The sequence below is a fragment of the Berghia stephanieae genome, chromosome 3 (genome assembly GCF_034508935.2).
Source record: "Berghia stephanieae isolate SIO BIC M18660-M18661 chromosome 3, UCSD_Bste_1.3, whole genome shotgun sequence".
NCBI lineage: Eukaryota > Metazoa > Mollusca > Gastropoda > Nudibranchia > Aeolidiidae > Berghia > Berghia stephanieae.
In genome coordinates this window covers 12,583,747-12,606,112 of record NC_088362.1, presented here as the reverse complement: position 1 = coordinate 12,606,112, position 22,366 = coordinate 12,583,747, and the positions used below count along the sequence as shown (strand labels likewise).

Sequence of the window (22,366 nt, the reverse complement as noted above, 5' to 3'; positions counted from 1 at the left end):
TAATAAAATAATAATATTAATTTTTTGACAGTAAAAATGCAATAATAATTAAAAATAAATGTTATTGATGTGTTTAGTTATTCACATAGAAAACTACATATAGGAGCAGAAGACAAGGATTATATCGTGATATTAACTTTACTGTTTTCGTTGAAAATTAAATTGCAAATCAAATGTAAATATTCATTTTATAAAGCGAATACATAAAAGTTACAGTGATACAAGCATTTTCGGTGTCTCTGTTGTGATAATATTCAACAATACGAACATAATCATGTCAAGTCATCGACTTACCCGCACATTCTTCCCATGATTTCCAGGACAAAAGCCCTCTTGTGACTGTTTAAAGAAAAAAAAATATTTATACACGCATATTGCGTGTGTCGATAAGGAGTAAATTAAAATTAAAATGAGTATATGTACATAGGGAATGAGATTAGCGGAAGAGTAGCGTCCCTTGATTGGACGTCATCGGCGGAGAAGTTACTTGTAAACAAACCAACTACAAGCCAAGCGCTCCAAATGTAAAATTTAATATTCATATTTCTGTACAAAAATGTATATCATAATCAACGTAGATCTTTTCTCTAGTTTTCTCCCTTACGAAATGTTAACAAAATATGATGTAGACTAACTACAAGTTAAAAATATAAGATGTTGATAAATAATACAATACGATGAGACAACCCTTCCTAAACTTACTGAACTTCCCGCTAATGATTGGTACTAATAATGGCGATAGCGTCTGTCGGTTGTCAAGACGCGACTTCCAACAAAGGGGCGCTACTCTTAAATCTGTTTTGAAATCTCATTCCCTATAGACTGTCGTAATGAATTTTGGAGGAGTCCTGGCTTGAAAAAGTGACAAATACAGGTATGTGAAACAGGGTTAGGCCAGTTATCTGAAAAAGAATATACATATTTAAGATTTCAGACAAGATAGGATCAGATTCTTTATTGATCCTGAATAAGGACAACGTGGCTCAGTGGTACGGTTTTGCTTCGTACACGAAAGGTACCGAGTTCGATCACCCGCCGCTGCGCTGTGTGGCCATGAGCAAGTCACCTCGCCTTAGCTTAATTTGCGGCGCTGCCGTGACACACACACACACACACACACACACACACACACACACACACATTTTCGGCGCTGTATTGCGACTGACGCCTGGGTTATTCCAGACTTCCCTTGGAATAGACCCTAGAGACAAATTTCCCCCTATGGGATGAATAAAGGGAATATTATTTATGTTATTTATTTAGAAATTATGATGTGTTACACACAATCTGTCATCAAAGTCAATTTGGCCATAAAACTCGTCCTTTAAATATAGATAGATTAAATGACCTTCATCTTTGAAAACGTAAACAAACCAACAAACAAAACAAACAAACTCTCAAACCTCGGGCTTGGGAAATACGGTTCATAATGATCGATCGATATTTAATTTGAAGGACGGGTGGCTGGCCTAAATTTTAGATACGATTGTATAATAGTTAAACCAGTTATACATGTCTTTCTGGAGCGTACTAATAATATAATTCAGAAAAGTGAGTAGAGCAGGCACTTATGTTGGTAACAACAAGATATGAAGTGAGTAGAAAAGTGCCAGAAGACAATAGAGAATAAAAATTGTTCGCGGCGGTGGTGGGGTTTGAACCTGCGACCTTATTGGTACGACAACTCCGCCTGGCAGGTGAGAGCGTGGCTCTACCGTATTCTCTATTGTCTTCTGGCACTTTTCTACTCACTTCATATCTTGTTGTTACCAACATAAGTGCCTGCTCCACTCACTTTTCTGAATTAAAAATTCACCCCATACACCGGAGCATACTCAATGTCTCAATCGTTTCTATGTTATATGTTTGTGTTGAGAATATTGGCTATTAAGCTTAACTGCTGGTCAAAATAACTTCGCGATGGTGGTGGGCGAACGAATCAGCGGTCTCAGAAGTGGGTGAGAGAGGGATCTAGAAATGACTTGGGTTTGATACGAATATTTTTGTGTTCGTGGATAGCTCACACGGTAGAGCCACGCTCTCACCTGCCAGGCGGAGTTGTCGTACAAATAAGGTCGCAGGTTCAAACCCCACCACCGCCGCGAACATTTCTTTATTCTCTATTGTCTTCTGGTACTTTTCTACTCACTTCATATCTTGTTATTAATAATATAATGTGTGCTGTTTTGATAACAGGTGTTAGATGTGGTCTTGGCTATTTTCAAGTTATGAGCCACATGTTTTAGAAAAAACGTTTTCTTTTTCTTAATCTACAATCTACTCCTTATTTTTTTTTTTAAAGAAGAAAAGTAGGGTTGGGGGTTAACGTTAGCGCAATATCCACTAAACTTGCTCAAAGCCCTTTACAAGGGGTCCCTGACCAACAGCAAAACGAAACATATAGAACAAGAAATGACGCCCGTTAGGCGATATTACAAGTACCGATTTTCTTTGTTTAAAACCAAGCTGCTCGTTGCTGGACGGACGTGACATCAGACTATTGAATTCTATAGCTCTAGACTTCAATTAGTTTTTAGATTCATCCTCATTACATGTTTTAGTTATGAAAAAAAATGTTTTAGTAATGAGATCTTACTTAATATGTTATTTGACATGTAGAACATTGCACCAAGAGTTCTACCACTGATGAAAAATTATCTCATTAGTCTTATGTAAAAGGGCGGATAGCACTGTTATGAAATCAATGTCATTGCTGACTGTTGCATAACATCATCTTAAAGGGTTTAAGTATATGAACAGCTTTCATCATCTTAAATGCAATTACAGCAAGAAATGAGGCTACTGATCACGAAATGTTTTGTTGCATAATATCACATCGAAAGGCTCTGAAGTGTACGTGCTTGTGTATGTGTGATTGCTCCTCCTCAACATCATCATCATCATCATCATCATCATCATCATCATCATCATCATCATCATCATAATTAATGATTATCATTATTATTATCATTTATTATAACCACTATTATTATTATTATTATTATTATTATTATTATTATTATTATTATTATTATTATTATTATTATTATTTTACTAGCATTATTATCATTATTATTATTATTATTATTATTATTATTATTATTATTATTATTATTATTATTTATTATTATTATTATTATTATCATTATTATTATTGTTATTATTATTATTATTATTATTATTATTATTATTATTATTATTATTATTATTATTATTATTATTATTATTATTATCACTATTATCACTATTATAATTATCATTAGTATTATTGTTATCATGATTATTATTATCATTATTATCATTATCATCATCATCATAATGAATCATTAATTTTTTACAACAAGATATGAAGTGAGTAGAAAAGTGCCAGAAGACAATAGAGAATAAAAAATTTTTTCGCGGTGGTGGTGGGGTTTGAACCTGCGACCTTATTGGTACGAAAACTCCGCCTGGCAGGTGAGAGCGTGGCTCTACCGTGTGAGCTATCCACGAACACAAAAAAAATATTCGTTTCAAACCCAAAGTCATTTCTAGATCCCTCTCTCACCCACTTCTTGAGATCGCCGATTCGTTCACCACCATCGCGAAGTAATTTTGACCAGCAGTTAAGCTTAATAGCCAATATTCTCATCACAAACATATAACATAGAAACGATTGAGACATTGAGTATGCTCCGGTGTATGGGGTGAATTTTTTAATTCAGAAAAGTGAGTGGCACCACCACCGCGAAAAAAATTTTTATTCTCTATTGTCTTCTGGCACTTTTCTACTCACTTCATATCTTTTGTTACCAACATAAGTGCCTGCTCCACTCACTTTTCTGAATTAAAAAATTCACCCCATACACCGGAGCATACTCAATGTCTCAATCGTTTCTATGTTATATGTTTGTGATGAGAATATTGGCTATTAAGCTTAACTGCTGGTCAAAATTACTTCGCGATGGTGGTGAACGAATCGGCGATCTCAAGAAGTGGGTGAGAGAGGGATCTAGAAATGACTTTGGGTTTGAAACGAATATTTTTTTTGTGTTCGTGGATAGCTCACACGGTAGAGCCACGCTCTCACCTGCCAGGCGGAGTTGTCGTACCAATAAGGTCGCAGGTTCAAACCCCACCACCACCGCGAAAAATTTTTTTATTCTCTATTGTCTTCTGGCACTTTTCTACTCACTTCATATCTTGTTGTTACCAACATAAGTGCCTGCTCCACTCACTTTTCTGAATTAAAAAATTCACCCCATACACCGGAGCATACTCAATGTCTCAATCGTTTCTATGTTATATGTTTGTGATGAGAATATTGGCTATTAAGCTTAACTGCTGGTCAAAATTACTTCGCGATGGTGGTGAACGAATCGGCGATCTCAAGAAGTGGGTGAGAGAGGGATCTAGAAATGACTTTGGGTTTGAAACGAATATTTTTTTTGTGTTCGTGGATAGCTCACACGGTAGAGCCACGCTCTCACCTGCCAGGCGGAGTTGTCGTACCAATAAGGTCGCAGGTTCAAACCCCACCACCACCGCGAAAAAAAATTTTTTATTCTCTATTTTCTTCTGGCACTTTTCTACTCACTTCATATCTTGTTGTTACCAACATAAGTGCCTGCTCCACTCACTTTTCTGAATTAATTTTTTAATACCATTTATCTTCCCATGACTTCTTTTATTTGGCTATGAAAATAGAGCAATGAAGAATAATGACTGAATCCATTTAAGGGGTCCATTACCGTTACCAGTTAGTTTGGTGAAATTGACGACAACACAACCTGATTCTATTAATTTCACCTGAAATGCGCAATGCATATCATATTATTGGCTGAATTTGATTAAAATCATTCGAAAATGTCATTGATCGATATCCGATAATTTAATATAGAAGCGCGCATTTATTTATTTTTTTTCTATTTTGCCATGTATTCAGACTTTCATGGATACAGGAAAATTGATCTGTGGTATTTTTACTTATTTTACTTCTTAAGGTTACGCATGCACCTGTTTATGAACACAGCAGAAAACCAGTGGGAGAGGAAATAGGAAGAAGACGATGGAGGTGGATTGGACACACGCTTAGAAAGAATGACTCAACTATAACAAAGAAAGTATTCGACTGGAACCCCCAGGGCAGAAGATCAAGGGGAAGGCCACGAGGAACATGGAGAAGAATTAAAGAAGCTGATATACAGAGAAGTGGTAAGACCTGGAATGAGATAAAAAAGTTAGCTCAGGATAGAGAAGGATGGAAACTGTGGCCTATACCCTGACCCAGAGTGAAAAAGGCAATGATGATGATGATGACTTCTTAAGGGTTTCGATATTTTTTCACCTTGCGGCATTTTGTCCGGTCACACTTCATTTCTCTACAAAGATATTTAACGTAGATTAATAAATAAATGAAATTATTGATAATACATGAGTAATGAATAGATAAATGAATATTATTTAATTCTTTCATCTCTTTTTCTTTATTAAACGCGTTATTTTTATTGTGTCCATTAACACAACGAGCTTGCGAGTATGTGTTATTGCACGATAAAGATATAATACCCCTCTAAATAATATTATTAGATATTTTGTAACCAAATGCTATGTAGTACTTCTATTCACCATTAATTTGTATCTTTCTCCTTCTGCTTGAATGATAATTTGACCCAACACTAAAAACATTGGATTTGTATTCATGCGCACCAAAATATTATTTCTAATTTTATTCAGTAGTCTGATGTCACGCCGTCCGGCAACGGCGGACATCTTGGTTCTAAACATAGAAAATCATTACTTTTTATTCTTCATGTTGGCTAGAACTTTTCATATGCCTTGTGATCAGAATGTGTAAAAGTCAAAACAAGATCAAATTTATGGGGTTTTCCCTCTGGATACACTTTTATGCTCGCCGGAGAAATATTTCATACGGGCGTCCGCCATTGTTCCGATAGTTTAGAGCCAGTGTTACTAAGTTACCATGCGTCATTAGGAAGGAAGTGACGTTACGACTGTAACATTGAAGAGTATTGCCAATCAGCTGTCCTTTACACCTAATTTCACACCAATAAAATGTGCGAAAATATTCCGCAATCGTTTAATAATATTTTTATTCAATGCGTTCAAAGCTTTATTCAACGATTCCGTATTTACTAACAAATGATAGGGCTGGTGTTCTAATGAGAGGGGTAGAATAAAGTTTAATCATAAGAGGGGAGGGGTTGAACCAAAAAAACCCCCCATAATACCAAAAAAATGCCAATATATATATTACCTACCTTTAAAAAGAATCTCAAGACACATTTTTACTGTATTTGTTTTTATTGACTATGAATCCTTGATTTGGCTATGAATTATTATTATTATTTTTAAAAAAAATTCACTTAAAATTTATAATTTATATTGTAAAGTGCCCAGAGCTTGTGTTCTACACGAGAATGAGCGCTGTATAAATGTGTATTATTATTATTATTATTATTATCATTATTATTATTATTATTATTATTATTATTATTATTATTATTATTATTATTATTATTATTATTATTATTATTATTATATACGATAAACCAAAAGAAAATTGAGCAAGAGATAAATATTTCTTTATCAAAATGACTGTATTTTATTCTGTTTGTCATATACATTAAAGTAACTACGTTTACCTGATGTTGTTATTAAAGTATATTGTGTGTATATTTCTCATTTCAAAATTTTAAATGTTATAATATTACTAATGTATGATTCTTGTTTGTAAATATTTTGCCCATTATACGAGTCCGATTGTTGTATTAAAAAGTTGATAAAATCACATCCAAAATGTCATTATGTTGCTATTCTATGTTTCAAAAATTACTTTTTCCACAACTTGTCATGGTCTGTAACGCCCCTACTCTCTCTCTCTCTCTCTCTCTCTCTCTCTCTCTCTCTCTCTCTTTCTCTCTCTCTCCCCCTATCTCTCTCTCCCTCCTTCTCTCTCTCTTTCTCCTCCTCCTCCTCCTTTCCTTCTCTCTTTCAACTCCCCCACACAGTCATTCTGTGTGTATGTCTCTATGTGTACCTCTTTCCTCTAACCCCCCCCCCATTCTCTCTCTCCCTTTTTCTCTTTCTCTCGCTCCCTCTCTCTCTCCCCTCCCCCCCCTCTCTCTCTCTCTCTCTCTCTCTCTCTCTCGCTCTCTCTCCCTTTGTCTAATTTCCTATCCTTTCCTTTCATTTCGCCTCGAACTAAATACTTTTACGACATATTCGAGTGCTGTAATCGTTGTTCTTCATGATTTCTTTGCCTTGATTCTTTTTTCACTAATTTTTGTTGTGTTCATATCTTTTAGCATATTTACGGTTTCAAATGAGCAATTTTATGATAGAAAAGAACCGAAAACACAAGAAGAATGACCACTAAGCGTAATCAAAGCGCTTTGCTGGGGTGCATGGACAACAGCGATGCTTAACATGATGTAGAATCCTGACGCCTGGCAATAGTTATTTTTTTTCTCAATGAGACAACGCTGTTACCGACCAGGTAAGGGTATTTTTTCAACGAGTCAACTTTGAGCCGCCCAGAGTTTTTCTTTTAACTTAAAAAAAAATAAATAATTGAGATTTATATAGCGCAATATCAACTAAATGTGCTCAAAGCGCTTTACAAGGGGTCCCTGGTCAACAGTAACATTTAACATGCAGGACGGGACATAACGCCTGTTAGGCGATATTACAATTTTTCGGACAAAGACAACGCTGTTAACGGCCAGGTACTCATTTTACACCTGAGTACGGTGAGTGAATGTGAGTAAAGAGCCTTTTCCAAGGACTCAACAATGCGCCGAGCGCGAGGCTCGAACACAGGACCTTCTGATCCGAAAGCGAGTATCATACCACTACACCACATAGCCGCACGATGAAAAATATTTTCTTTTTTCAAATTATGTCCTACGGATATGATTTATCTGATTATAATGAAATATTTTTATTGAAATGATTTCCTTTAGTGGCCCTAAGGAAACAATTCCTTTGTAATATATCAAAAGATGAAACCAACATAAAACTGCGTTAGCCGCAGTTCAGCGACGCATGGTAAGCAAAAGAGGCTGCATTTCGTATTCAATGAAAAAGCAAGAGAACTAGACTCTCGTCTCCCGGTTGGAAGCGATGCTTTATACACTCGGCTATCTGGTGCCTCTCTTCCCTCCCAATATCTTCAGAACTCACCATTTTCACTAAGAATGTTGAACCCTCGATGGAACTCGTGCTTCAATTAAAACTAGATTCGCATAATTGTCACTGCCCTCTCTTTTTACAGAAACTGTTTGATAAGTTAACTGATTATAAAAAAGGAAATCAAATGCCTCACATAACGGTTTAACTGACATTCATTTTTATATATCATATCATTAATGAAATTCGATACAATCAAATAGACTACCCACCTAACGGCAGTTGTGGTTATGTCATCGATACTGCCAAGTATTCTGTGTAAAGCCGAGTCAGCCCCTAGTGTAGTATCGGTACCACAAAAATCGTTGTCAATGGATCCAACGATACCGACGATGTTCAAATTGGTTAGTTTATGGGCCAGATGATGGCTCACCGTATCTGGAGAAGAAAACATTGCAGAAGTTTTGCAACGAATACGTTAGAAGACCTGATTAGCTATTATAATTATGAGTTAGTATGCTTTTTAATGGATTCAGATCAGGCAGGCTGGAATAAGTGGAGGAAGGCAACTGGAGTTATGTGTGACAAACGAATATCCGCAAAGCTGAAGGGGAAAATATATACAACAGCCGCCAAAAACTAGACGGTAAAGGTAAAGGATTATATGAAGGAACTGGGCCTGGAGGAAGATGGTGCGCTGGACCGACCGAGATGAATGGAGATGTGGCATTCATTATGGCAACCCTGCAAAATGCGGGATAACCTGAAAGAAGAAGAAGAAGCTTTTTTAATGAACAGTATTATTCATGAAATTCTTTGGGAGCATTTCTATTACGACAATGAACCCAAAATAATTTGAGTTATCCCACCTGTAAATAAGTACAAGTGGGACTTTACCCATTGTATTGGTATCCTACTTTGATAGTTAAGAAACAAACCCCATTAATCAGGGCATATATTTTAAACCAAATGCTACATATTTATCAGAACGAGCGACCAGCTGAGCTCTAGCGCTTCGGTTCCTTGCCATGACATAGAAGATGGGTGTCTGTTATATTTGTTCCAGGAGTCTATGCCAAGAATTACTGATGTTTGGATTAGATGGGAGGAATATGCGTCTAAGGTCTTCATGAAATGCAGCAAGTTAAGCTAAGGATTCAATTCGGTGCATCAAGTCCACCCCTTCCCCCTAAACATAAAACCTCTTTGAGACATTTGGTCACACATCGATGGTCGGCGAATCAAACTTCTGAAGTCCTGATTTTCACGATCGGCGGTTCATAGGGAGCGGACCATGTTTTATTTAATTTTGGGTGGATCAGATCTCGAATTCGCCGACCGTGAGAGATGGAAGTCTGTTTGGACGAATTCAATCCTTCGAAGGGCGGGGACATCGACTCCTCGAAACTGGGGGAGAAGTTGCCAGGGTTTTCCACCAGCAAGACTAGGAGACATTGGGTGGCAGCCAATCGGCTTCGGTCGAGAACCTGCTTAACAGCACGCTCATTGCATCAGTGGGGACTTGCCACCTGTCCAACGTGTACCCGTTGTGGTAACGAGCCCGAAATCGCAGAGCATCTAGTTAAACGGTGCATTGTGACGCAGCTTCCGATGGGTTTGCGACGGTGCACGAGTGCGGTACGGAATTTGTTGATTGGATCGATCTTCATAACATAGTAGTGTTAGCACCATTAGAATCTGCTGCCGATAGTGAAAATCGAGACTTCAGAGGTTTGAACCCCCGACCATCGATATGGGTTTTGGAATCATGACAAATATGGGGCAGCGTGACTCAGCGGTACAGTCTTTGCTTCGTACCCAAAAGGTACCGAGTTCGATCACCCGCCGCTGCGCTGTGTGGCCTTGAGCATGTCACCTCGCCCTAGCTCACTTTGCGGCGCTGCACAGCGGCTGACGCCTGGGTTATTCAAGTCTTCCCTTGGAATGGATCCTAAAGACAAATTCCCCCTTTGGGATGAATAAAGGGAATTTCATTTATTTATTTATTTATTTATTTATTTATTTATTTATTTATTTATTTATTTATTTATTTACCTGTATCGATCAGTTCCCGAATAAGACTAGGCCATTCTTGCCTAAACTTGTTCGCGCCTGTAAGACTTCCATCGCCACCTGCATTAATCAAGTCAGAAGGAGACGGCAAATTATGTAAAAAAAAAAAAATTATGGAGAAATATAATGTGCGTTAAGGCTATACAGTGCGATACAAACTTATAATCATTGAAAAAAATAAGCTCCCCTCCCCAGTCAATATATCTTTTTAGAGAGTAAATAAGGTCAAAAAATTAACAGCTAATGAACACGTAGTGTAATTTATCAGTATCTCTGCATTGAGATCAAATTGAATTTTAACTTTCCTCTACTATGTGGTCTATTAAATCCAAACACCAAATATGATCATCGTCATAATCATCATCATCATCATCATCATCATCATCATCATCATCATCATCATCATCATCATCATCATCATCATCATCATCATCATCATCATCATCATCATCATCATCATCATCATCTTAAGCTATTATAAGAGCTTTACATGGAGGGTCCCACGCCAATCAACAGCAACACGCAACACGTTGTACAAGACATGCCTGTGAGGCATTATTACTCTTTTATGTTTCGTAATATACACCTCTTTTACTAGCCAATTACTCGTTTATTAGATGAGTTCAATAAAGAATATAAGTAAATAGCCTTTTTCAAAGACTCAACTTTGCGGTGACATCGAATTCCCAGATATAATAGCTTTTGACAAGATGAGGTTCATAACAATCAATTGATATTTGATGGACTAGCTTTCTATCCAAAATTCTCAAAATATTACAGCAGGATACGCGTGAGACAGTATTTGTGACCCTTCGCCTCAAAACGGTATTAAGTAGGGTTGGTCAAGATGTTGAAAATTGAATTTATAGCCAGAAATATCAGACTTGTGTTGAGTTTGTATGTTTTATTGAGGAGAACGGATACCATTTTTTAGGGTGCTAATGCCAACACTTTACATTTTTGACCAGTTTAACATTTAATTCGGCGTTTAAGCATATGGTTCGTTCCGACATAATACCGATTTGAGACGATGGGTCACATTTTTGAACAAAAGGCGAGCGACAAGAACAGGAGAACGTGTAAAAGTATCCTTTTGTAACGCCCTAATATTTGAGACAGTAACATTCAGAATTTGCTGAGTAACATCAAGATAGAAAATGAGTTAACACTCTAAAACAATCAATTAGACACCATAGAATGACCAGGGAGATTTTGAACTTTCAAAATGCTGAGGGTATTGATCAAACAGGCAAACATCATACGTATTTTCTTCTATAAGTCATGAGAAATTTGGCAAAAAAAAAAAAAACAAAAAAAAACAAATAAAAAAGAAACTTGAGCTTTCATACTGCGCAATCTTCACTAAACGTGCTCAAAGCGCTTTACATAGGGTACATGACCAACAACAACACGTGACATGTAGAATGAGACATGACGCCGCCTGTTTGGCGATTATACAATTATTTTTCCGACAGAGACAACGCTGTTAACTCATTTTTACGCATGAGAGAATGGTGAGAGTAAAGAGCTATTTCCAATTACTCAACTATGCGCCGAGTGAAGCTCAAACCCAGGAACTTTTCTGATCCGAAAGCGAGTGTCATACCATATAGCCGCATAGATAATAGATATATACAAACAAAAACTGCAGTCTTCTCTGAATGACGAAAATGTATTGTAGCAAGAGTTGAAAGCAGCCCCCTCACTTAGGAATACGAGACCTTTTATGACCTCTAAACGAGTCAAGAGTTTAATCGTTGCAATACAACTTTTTCTAAGAACTATATCAGAGAAACAATACTTTTCACAACAAATTATCTATTACCAATGACGATAAGGTTGTTTATGCCTCTTTGAATCAGATTTTTTGCAGCTTTCAGTCGTCCCTGCCTCTCCTTGAACTCCATACATCGGGCGCTGCCAATCAGAGTGCCTCCCTGGATATGTATATAATAATATATATATATATATATATATATATATATATAATATGTATATATAAAATTATATAAACAAAAACCATGAAATAATAGTGCTCAACTTTTTTTATATATAAAAGGAGCTATTTATAAACATTTCAAAGATAATTATGATTGTTTGACTTCTACAACGTTGTATCGAACGTTAGCTCTCATCAGGAAGTGGAAGTGAAAGTAGATTGTTGTGTTTTTCGTATCTTTTCTAGATTCGTGTTTATGGAGGTTCGTAATTACATAAAAGGTGTTTGTTTCTATGTCTGCATGATGATGTTATTTCGTTTCTTCTGTTGAGTGTTGCCATTTTCGGTTTTGTGATCATGTAGAACGAGACTTGACGCCTGTTGGGTGATATTACAGGGGTGTTTTCCGACAGAGACAACGCTGTTAATGGCCAGGTACTCATTTTACACCTGAGTACGGTGAGAGAATGTGAGTAAAGAGCCTTTTCCAAGGACTCAACTATGCACCGTCATGAAACACTTTGGTACGACTCTGATCCCTGACATTAGGAATCTATTAGTGACCCCCCCACCCTGTTTTTTTCAGCCCAGGTCGAAAAAGACTTAACTCCCTCCTTACCTGCCATTTTCAGGATTTTCCCCAAAACTTCTCATCCAACTAACACAAAAATATATTGTTTATCACTCAGACACAATGGCAGTAAGTTCTTGAGATAAATCATTTCTGTAGCAAAACATGCCCAACAATACACTGTTCATTTTCTTTTAAATTGTAAGACGTACAATAGAAATTTGAATAAGAATAATGTTGATTGTATCTTAACGAATGTGACGATTTTCATAAGGTTGCTAAGGAGAGGGTTAAGTAAAATTATGGCATTAGATGAAGGGGAGGTTGATTAACTCCGTAGAAAAAATGAATGATAGACCGATGGATTAATTCCCTGGCGATCCCGTTTTATAAAAACGAATGATCATAACAACGCATCATGTAACACTTTGGTACGACTCTGATCCCTGACATTAGGAACCTATTAGTGACCCCCCCCCCCCCTACCCTGTTTTTTTTTTATTCAGCCCAGCTCGAAAAAGACTTAAGTCTTTTATTTTCAATTCTGGGTTGATTGATATTTGTGTCTAAGCAACGCTAATTTTATGCTTGAAAATTTGACATCAAATTTATAACATTCTGATCACTCGTTGGCCACGTTTTGATGTTTTAAGTTAGGAGATTGTAAAAGCCACGTTTTAAGAAAATTGACTTTGAAGTTGAGACACCTGTTTCACTTTCTACTTTTTAGTATAATATCATTTTAACCTTTACCAGTTTGTAAAGTCTCTTCATAACATTTGATTATTTATTTATATTGGACAAGAATTTTATTATATGTATATTATTTATACTCGACAGATAGTCACCATGATTTATCCGTTTGATGTTCCACTGTACAAAATTAAGAGTTTTAATATTCTTTGCCAATTTTTATTTAATGTATTAACATTTGATATTTCTTTTAGAATATTACCCAATTGTGTTGTAATACAGAATTATAATTTCCACACAAGGATCAATAAAGTATATCTTTTCTTATCTTTTCTTATCTTATCTTATCACGCACAGTCAAATCAGTGGGCATAGAATACTCATTGGATATGGGCATTTAAGACTAGACTAGAGTGACACAATTTAGCATGAACTTAGAATATGCATTAAATGTTTTGTATACAATTTGTATGAAATAACCAATTGTTATTAATCATTATTTCAGTTCGCGACAAAAAAAGAAAAACAGAAGAAAAAAAAACAACAAAAAAACCCCAAACAAACTAACTCCCCCCCCCCCCCCCACACACATACACACACACAAAAACAAAATAAACAAACAAAAAAAAAAAAAAAAAAAAAAAAAAAAAGGAAAAAATAAATAAACGAAATTGAATTTTTAAAAATAGGAAAATTTTCCCTTTGGCTTTAGACGGTAATTGCGTCTAAACATTTTTTTGACAGATTACAAAGCGATTTGACAAAGTCATAAGGAAAATATAAAAACAAGTTGTCACAGTTGTCAAACGTGAGTGATCTCCCCTTTATGTTAACAGAGGCCAAGGATGATAATTAATATCATAAATATAAAGTGAAAGGAGAAAGAGATTATTGGAAGAGGCTATTGAATATCCCCACAACGAAGGAATTTTATAATCTAATGCATTTTCTAAAAGACCAAACATTCGTCTATCAACTGCATAATATAAGGTTAATATTGTTATTGTCGAGGTAATCCAACAAACATAAAAGAAAATTAGTGAAAATGTCAATATTTTTGACACAAGGTCGATTAAATTCGACTTTCTTCATTCGCCAAGCGAAATCTGTAATTTTTGTTTTAAAAACTAGACTGTTATATATCATCTTTAAGGGGAAACATTTACGTGCTTTAAGCATTGTATTTTTCTGGGATGGGTCCATTAATTAGGAACAGGAAAACTGAACAGGAGTTCTTACATCTGAGCGATTATATTAAAAACAAACAAACAAACAAACAAAAACAAAACAAAAATCAAAACAGAGGCGCGTCAAGTGGCGTTTTTTTAGCCCACCAAAACGCTGACTTGAGCAAGGTTGTTCCTAATGACGAGACCCCAAAGCAGTGGTATTCTCATACATCAGAGCTTTTGTGTCACTACAACATTCGCTTTGGAAGCGCCCCAAAGTGAGTCCTAGGTTAAAAACTCTCGGTGTGTGTTCATTAGGCTGAGAGAATCATTTTTGGTGTCCGAATCTGTCTCTCTACCTATCTATCTATCTATCTATCTATCTATCTATCTATCTATCTATCTATCTATCTATCTATCTATCTATCTATCTATCTATCTAACTACAATTATAAGAAGATAGCGAATGCTTGAAAGAATATGTAGAACGGATGTTGTAGCGACACAAAAAAACAATGCAAAGGTGCGAATCAAAATTCCCTGGTTTTATCTAAATTGGACTATTGTAACTCCCTTTGGGCGAATTTAGCTAAAGACAAAATTAGCAAACTTCAGGTTGCTCAAAATAACGCAGCCAGGCTCATTGTACGCAATAACAAAAAATACCCGTCAGCAACTCTTCTTCTCGTGAGTTACATTGGCTTCCTGTGGAAAAAAGAGTTGCCTATAAGATTTGTACTGTTGTCTACAAATTCCTGAGCACGAACAGTCCCTCCTATATTAAAGACCTTCTAAACATATATGTCCCCAATAAAAACTTGAGGTCAAGCAATGACCAATCCTTGTCAAACCTAAGCCATTGCGTAAAATAGGTGAACAGTCTTTTCAATCTTCGGCCCCCCATTTTTGGAACTCTCTCCCATCACACGTGAGATGCTCGGATTCGTTGACAACGTTCAAATCTCGCTTAAAGTTTTATCTTTTTACGTCATAATGTTGCAATATTATTTTCATATTTTGTTGTTGTTAAATTGAATTCGTATCACGTTTCCTTCACACTTGTCTCACTGTAATATGTTTTGTTTTATATCACTGTAAAGCGCTTAGAGCCTGTGACAACGGGGTAAAGCGCTATATAAATGCTATTTATTATTATTATTATTATTATTATTATTATTATTATTATTATTATTATTATTATTATTATTATTAGAAGTTGATTAAAATTACACTTGAATTATTTTAATCTCTCTATTCATCTATCTCTATTTTGCTTTCCCATCCCCCCTCCCTCCCACAGTTCTTTATTTCCGTAAGGTTAACTGTCGTCTCTAAATGGACGGCTTGGGTCTTTTCAAAAAACCAATTAATTGCCTTTATTAGGTGGCTTTAATTATTCTGTATCGTCATTTTTGGATTTTAAAAAATTGGTGAAAAAAAATAATTTCTGTCTAGATAGCCGTTTTGCATTCTGATTCGGGGACATGGCAACTAAAGTAAACTCTTGTGGCAAATTTTCAGCAAAAAGTAATGAAGGAATAACCTCCATATTCTTCCCTCTTGTCAACATTGTAGCATTTTGTGTAACCACTGAGAGTAGAGATATTTCAGCTTTAGCGAATGGGATTTGTATTAGAACAATACAAAGGTGCGAATCAAAATTTTGTGACAAAATTGATGTCAGAAATGTATATTTGGATTATAACTCAAAATACAAGTATCCTATCAAAAAATCTCGATAGTCACATAATGCATTATCGCTGTGATAATTATGGAAATATTCAGACAATTTTATGGAAACTATTCTGATAAATATTTGATACACTATATTATGCCCCGACAAAAATGGCATATTGGGGAAATTGCAAAAGAATATTTTTAATATCTATACTCATTTTGACCGTGATTTTCGTGCCTTTAGGGTATACTTTGAGAATTGCACTTCAGAATTATTATTTCTAGGAATAATAATAATAATATAATATGGAGTATGATGAAGATGGTGAATGGTGTTATAGGGGAATGATGGAAGTGAAGGATTGTAACGAAAATATTAGGAAGGTTGTTGTGATGATGATGATGATGATGATGATGATGATGATGACGATGATGATGATGATGATTTTGTTGTTGATGCCAGTTTTTTTGTTGTTAGTTTGTTTGTTTCTTTTTGTTTGTTTTTTTTTTTACGATAGCTACTATGTCACTAGTGTGCATCTTGTGTGAGTGTGTCTATGTCAATATCGTATTGTTATTAATGTGTAACCAAATGACAAATTGCCATTTTTTGGGGGACAATAAAGATATATTACTATTATTATCATTATTATTATTATCATTATTATTATTATTATTATTATTATTATTATTATTATTATTATTATTATTATTATTATTATTATTATTATCATTATTATTATTATTATTATTTCCACCAAAATCTGAAAATATATTTTTGAAGGCTTTTCCCGATAATTAGACCCAAACCGGCCCTTTACATTTTTATGGAGTACAACTGACCATGCCGATGATATTGGCGGTAGAAAGCATTGTGGCCTCCTCAAAATGATCCCCGCCGTCAATCATTCCCTCATAACCCTGCAAATAGAGGATAATATATTTTAAAAAAAAACCTTTAGATGTTCCATAGCGCATATCCACGCACTAAACACTTAACAGTTTTTTCTTTGTGGTATGAAGTAGGGGCTTCAGGCACTTTCGTTTTTTCCTTGGGTAAGACGATCAACCCCCAATTTGCCCAATTTGGAAAAAAATGGGAGAATCTTGTGAGTAAAGAGCCTTTTCTAATGACTCAACTATGCGAGGAACCCAGGGCCTTTCGATCCGAAAGCGAGTGTCATACCACAAGACTTTTGTTCCATAGTGCATATCCACACACTAAACCTTTTACAGCTTTGTCTTTGTGTTTTGTATGAAGTGGGGCTTCAAGCCCTTTCGCGTTTGTTTTGCTTGGGTAAGCCTAAAAACCCCCAATTTGCCCACTTTGGAAAAAAAATGGGTGAATCTTGTTAACATCAAACATCTTGTTTGATGAATTATCTATATTCTGTCATGGAATGCCTAGGTCACGGTATCAATCTAATGATGCCCTGGTGGAAGGGCGTAATTTCCAATTTATATGTGGTATGTATGACACTCGGTCCTTGTTTAAACTCAAATTATATTTGTTTTTAGTGGTGCGGGGCAAAGTTGAGTCCTCAAAAAACATCTTTTTACTCATATTCTCACGCCACATTCAGGTGTAAAATGAGTGTAAAATGTGTAACAGCGTGTCTCTGTCGAAAACTAAATCTAATAGTGCCCTACTTGCATCATGTCTTGTCCTAAATTAATGTTCAGTTTTGTTGTTAGCTTGTTACAAGGATATTTATTGAATTCTACGCCATACAAATAAAACTCAATGGGTGGTAAACTAAAAGCAAAGAAAATTGAAATGTAACCCAAAAATTAACAATGCCACTATCAATTTATCTCATTCGTCTGTAGTGTTATTCATCCTGTTTTGTTGATAAAAGGGAAACCCGAAATATTTATTTTATCTGTTTTCGTATATTAAATTGAAGCTTACATTCAATTTCACATTGTTATTTATTTCTCAGGATAAACGAACCATTGAGGAAGACCCCCAATAGAGATGCATGGAAAATACTATTTTAAGTTATGAAAATGAGTGAGTGCGTTAAGTGTCACACTTTTAAAAAAGGGCAGTAAAAATTGATAACGTCAGTTAGTTTCACTCTACAAAACATGGAATAAACTCAGGATCATGAATATAGAAGGGCTGGAAAAAATTTCAGAAGTCATTTCCCCCCTACCTCTTTGATGTAATAAACTTTACAGCCAAGGAAAATCCCCACTCTAGCAATTGCACGTAGTGCGGCGTTCATCCCTGAAATGGTCAATGAATAAAACAAGAAGGTATATTATTTGAACATTTTATATAACAATATTATTTCATTGTAATCGTCGATCTAACACCCCCCCCCCCCCTGTTCTTTCAAAGAGAATAGATATAATCAATATAATAAAATACATTATACTGGGCATATCGGATCTCAGGCTTCTTAGTTTTAGTGGCAATCTTTCAATAGATAGTTCGAAGATGACGTCACTCAGGGCTTTGTTATGGTTTTTGCCATCCGCGTTTGTGAGCTGTTCTCACTATACTGTATTAACCAGACTATAAAAGTTCATGGTTACACAGAGTTTGTGTGTTGGTCCTTTATACTTCCGGATGGCAATGTTGTGAACTCCTTGGCCAAGCGCATTCTATCTATTTTGCACCATGGTCTGATCTAAGCCATCTTGAATTTATAGCCCGACACTGACCAAAAAACAAAGTCAAAATACAAGTCTTTGGCCACCAAAGAAAACAAATCGTGAGTTGTATTCAATAGTTCAACCTTGAGCTCGACTAACGACAACTCACTAGGCGATGCAAAACAACTAAAAAATGACGTCAAACTATGAGTCCAAGAGGGTTCTCGTGTCGGGCTACGGTCAGATCCAAAATCTTTCGGTCTCAGTTGTGACCCACCGTCTCAAAACGGTATTATATGAGTATGATTTAGATGCTAAAAATCGAGTTTCTAGCTAGAGCCACGAGCCTTGGGCTAAGTTTCATGTGTTTTGTTGAAGATAACGAATATAGCGTCTCAAGGTGACGAAATGGGGGCGATCTATATTCACGTTGTCGTCCAACCGAGTCATTGATCACATATTCGTTACTGTACAATGATTGGACATTTCTCAATGAATGTAAACACGTTGCTTTGTTTTTGAAAGTTGTAAACATACCCATGAGTCATGCTAAGCAAAATGACCGATTGTTACGTGGGAAATTCCTCAATCTGTGAACACTTTTCTCTATGTGGGTCATTTTGAGCACATTTTGCAATGTGACCAATGACCTCCAGCACGTGGAATGGTAATATAGATCATCCCCATTAAAATGCCTAATTTATGTCGATTTTAACACTAAGACCTTTTTTTGCCACCAACATTACACATACATAATACCATTTAGAGACAACGAGTTACATATAATAAAGGAGAAGGCATTTGAAAGTGTCTGAACTAAGGCTCCAACATTTGTTTATAAAAGTGCTTATCTGTGACCCTTTGCTTCAAAACGGTATAAAGTCGGGTTGGTTAAGATTTTCAAAATTGAAGCTATAGCCAGAAATATCAGACTTGTGATTTTTATTGAGGAGAATGAATACCATATTTTAGGGTGCTAATTCCAACAATTTATATTTTTTAACCAGTTTATCGATTTAATTCGGCTTCTAAGCATCTGGTTGGTTCCGACATAATACCGTTTTGAGACGATGGGTCACACTTAGCCTGTAAACTGTCGTACTCTGGACATATATGTATTTAAAAATTTGTCCGAGATTACCCCTATCGTCTATTGTGATTAAATCAAATTGAACCGAAAAGTCTTGATGTCACACTTTCTACTCGTTTGGTTCCAAAATAATTGGGAATAATAGGTCTTTTTTGCGGCTATTGTGGTCTAGTGGTATGACACTCGCTTTCGGATCGGAATGTCCTGGGATCGAGCCTCGCTCGGCGCATAGTTGAGTCCTTGGAAAAGGCTCTTTACTCCCATTCTCTCACCGTACTCAGGTGTAAAATGAGTACCTGGCCGTTAACAGCGTTGTGTTTGTCCGAAAAATTGTAATATCACCTAACAGGCGTCATGTTTCGTCCAACATGTTAAGTGTTTCTGTTGGCCAGGGATCCCTTGTAAAGCGCTTTGAGCACGTTTAGTAGATATTGCTCTATATAAAAGCTCAATTTAAAATTTAAATTTAAACCAGCCCTTCGGGGCACTTATAATAAATAAGTTACACATTGATTCAAAAGGTGGTTTTACACTTCAAATGAGATTGGAACCAGTTTTCTTTTTACTTCACACTTTTCTTCTCTATTGCTCACACATTTTAACTCTCTCCTTACCGCCATTTTCCGGATTGTCCCCAAAACTTCACACCCAACCTATACAAAAATGGATTTATTTCACTTAAACACAAAAGCTGTTAGCTCTTGTTATACATATTTCTTTCTGCTATTCAACACAGTGTTAATATACTTTAACTATAGCAAACAATTTTGTTCAAATATTGTGATGTACACAATAAATCAGAATGAGAGAAATGTTGACTGCATCGTAACGAATACGACAATTTTTCTATGGGGTGGTAAGATGTGCGCTCTAGACTGTTTAACTCAATCCGTAATTTTGAGCATACCTTGTGAGTCCCCACCACTGGTAATGACCGCAATGTTGTTACCGGACCATGATTGATTGGACACATTCTTCTTGAGAGACGTTATGACGTGCTCCACAGATTCGTCCTCGTTGGCAATCATCTTGTCGTAGCTTTCCTGAAGAATTCTCTGCCATGAGCTCAGACATTCTGCTTTTTTCTTTTGACATTTGTCTAACGCCATTGGTAAGAAATAATATCTGAAAAGGCTTTGAAAAAGAAGAGTCAAAGTAAGAGTTAAGTACTGGGTGGTCTTGCGAAAACTCCCCCCAGAAAAAAATGAGCTTTTATATAGTGCGATATCCAATTAATATGCTCAAAGCTCTTTACAAGGGGTCCCTGACCAACAGCAATATGTAACATGTAGAACGAAACATGACGCGCCTGTTAGGCGATATTACATTTTTTATTCCGACAGAGACAACGCTGTTAACGGCCATGCACTCATTTTACACCTGAGTACGGTGATAGAATGTGAGTAAAGAGCCTTTTCCAGGGACTCAACTATGCGCCAAGCGAATTTCGAACTCAGGACCTTCAGATCGGAAAGCGAGTGTCATACCACTCGACGACATAGCCTCGTAATACGGAAGCCAAATCAAATATTCCCTCAACTAACCCTAAGAAAAAATAAAACTTAGTATCTTTAACTAACCCTAATAGGAAAAACAAACACCCTAGGATAGGGCCTTTACTAAGACTTATAACTAACCCTAAAAGAAAAAAATTCTCCGACCTCGAGCTAACCCTAATAGAATTTTTTTAAAACCTTTGATTGATTTGCACTGCTCACTACCTTTCGATACTTCAAAATATAAAGTGGCGGCGTACAACCAAAACAATGGTTATTAGGAAATTTTAATCTTTCAATAGTCTATCAAGCTTCATTTTAGAGTTTTTAAAATGCTACTATACATTGACAAATTAAATAAATAAACCACAAAAGATCTACGGTGAAAATACGAATTGAAAGAGATGTTAAATCTAGGAGCTTTTGGAAGGCCTCCCATTTTCTCTATTTAACTCAATCTTTCTTACTACATGATACCTGTTAAAAGGTTAGTTGGGTTGCATATATTTATATAAAAAGTTGATATACTGTAGTGATGAGATTGTTTACACTCACATTATCACAACGCTTGATATTTGATCAAAGAATGTAAGCTTTTATAAAGGAAAGACCTGGCGTCAAACCGAGAAATGTATCAGCAAAGATTGTAAATAATCCAAGTTGAACGGATGCACACAATAATTTGATAACAACGGAAGTTGCACAAAAAGGTCTACTAAACCAATATGAATTATTACGAAACTAACCAATTAAATAGGGTTGCTTTTCATTGGTGGTATTACACTTGTTGTATTGTTGTGGTTATTATATTTACCTTTTTTCTCTCTTTCATGTATTTTGTCATCAACTTGTATGAATTATTGGAGAAAGCCTAATATTAAATAAACTTTGAAACTTTGAAACTTCTTTTTCTTCTTCTTCTTC

The 22,366-nt window shown here is 35.8% G+C and overlaps 1 protein-coding gene across 1 annotated transcript in view; it reads right to left on the bottom strand.

Annotated features, from left to right (window-relative positions):
- Positions 1–22,135, bottom strand: part of LOC144967161 (ATP-dependent 6-phosphofructokinase, muscle type-like) — a 91,136-nt gene extending 69,001 nt beyond the window's left edge. The window contains exons 1-8 of the mRNA XM_078904061.1: positions 21,998–22,135; positions 20,854–21,080; positions 18,412–18,485; positions 17,096–17,173; positions 12,029–12,140; positions 10,186–10,263; positions 8,403–8,568; positions 295–339 (exon numbers count right to left, since the gene is read on the bottom strand). Coding sequence (XP_078760187.1) covers positions 295–339; positions 8,403–8,568; positions 10,186–10,263; positions 12,029–12,140; positions 17,096–17,173; positions 18,412–18,485; positions 20,854–21,055 — 755 coding nt within the window. The 5' untranslated portion in view covers positions 21,056–21,080; positions 21,998–22,135. The remainder of the gene's footprint in view (positions 1–294; positions 340–8,402; positions 8,569–10,185; positions 10,264–12,028; positions 12,141–17,095; positions 17,174–18,411; positions 18,486–20,853; positions 21,081–21,997) is intronic.
- Positions 22,136–22,366: the final 231 nt, after the last annotated feature.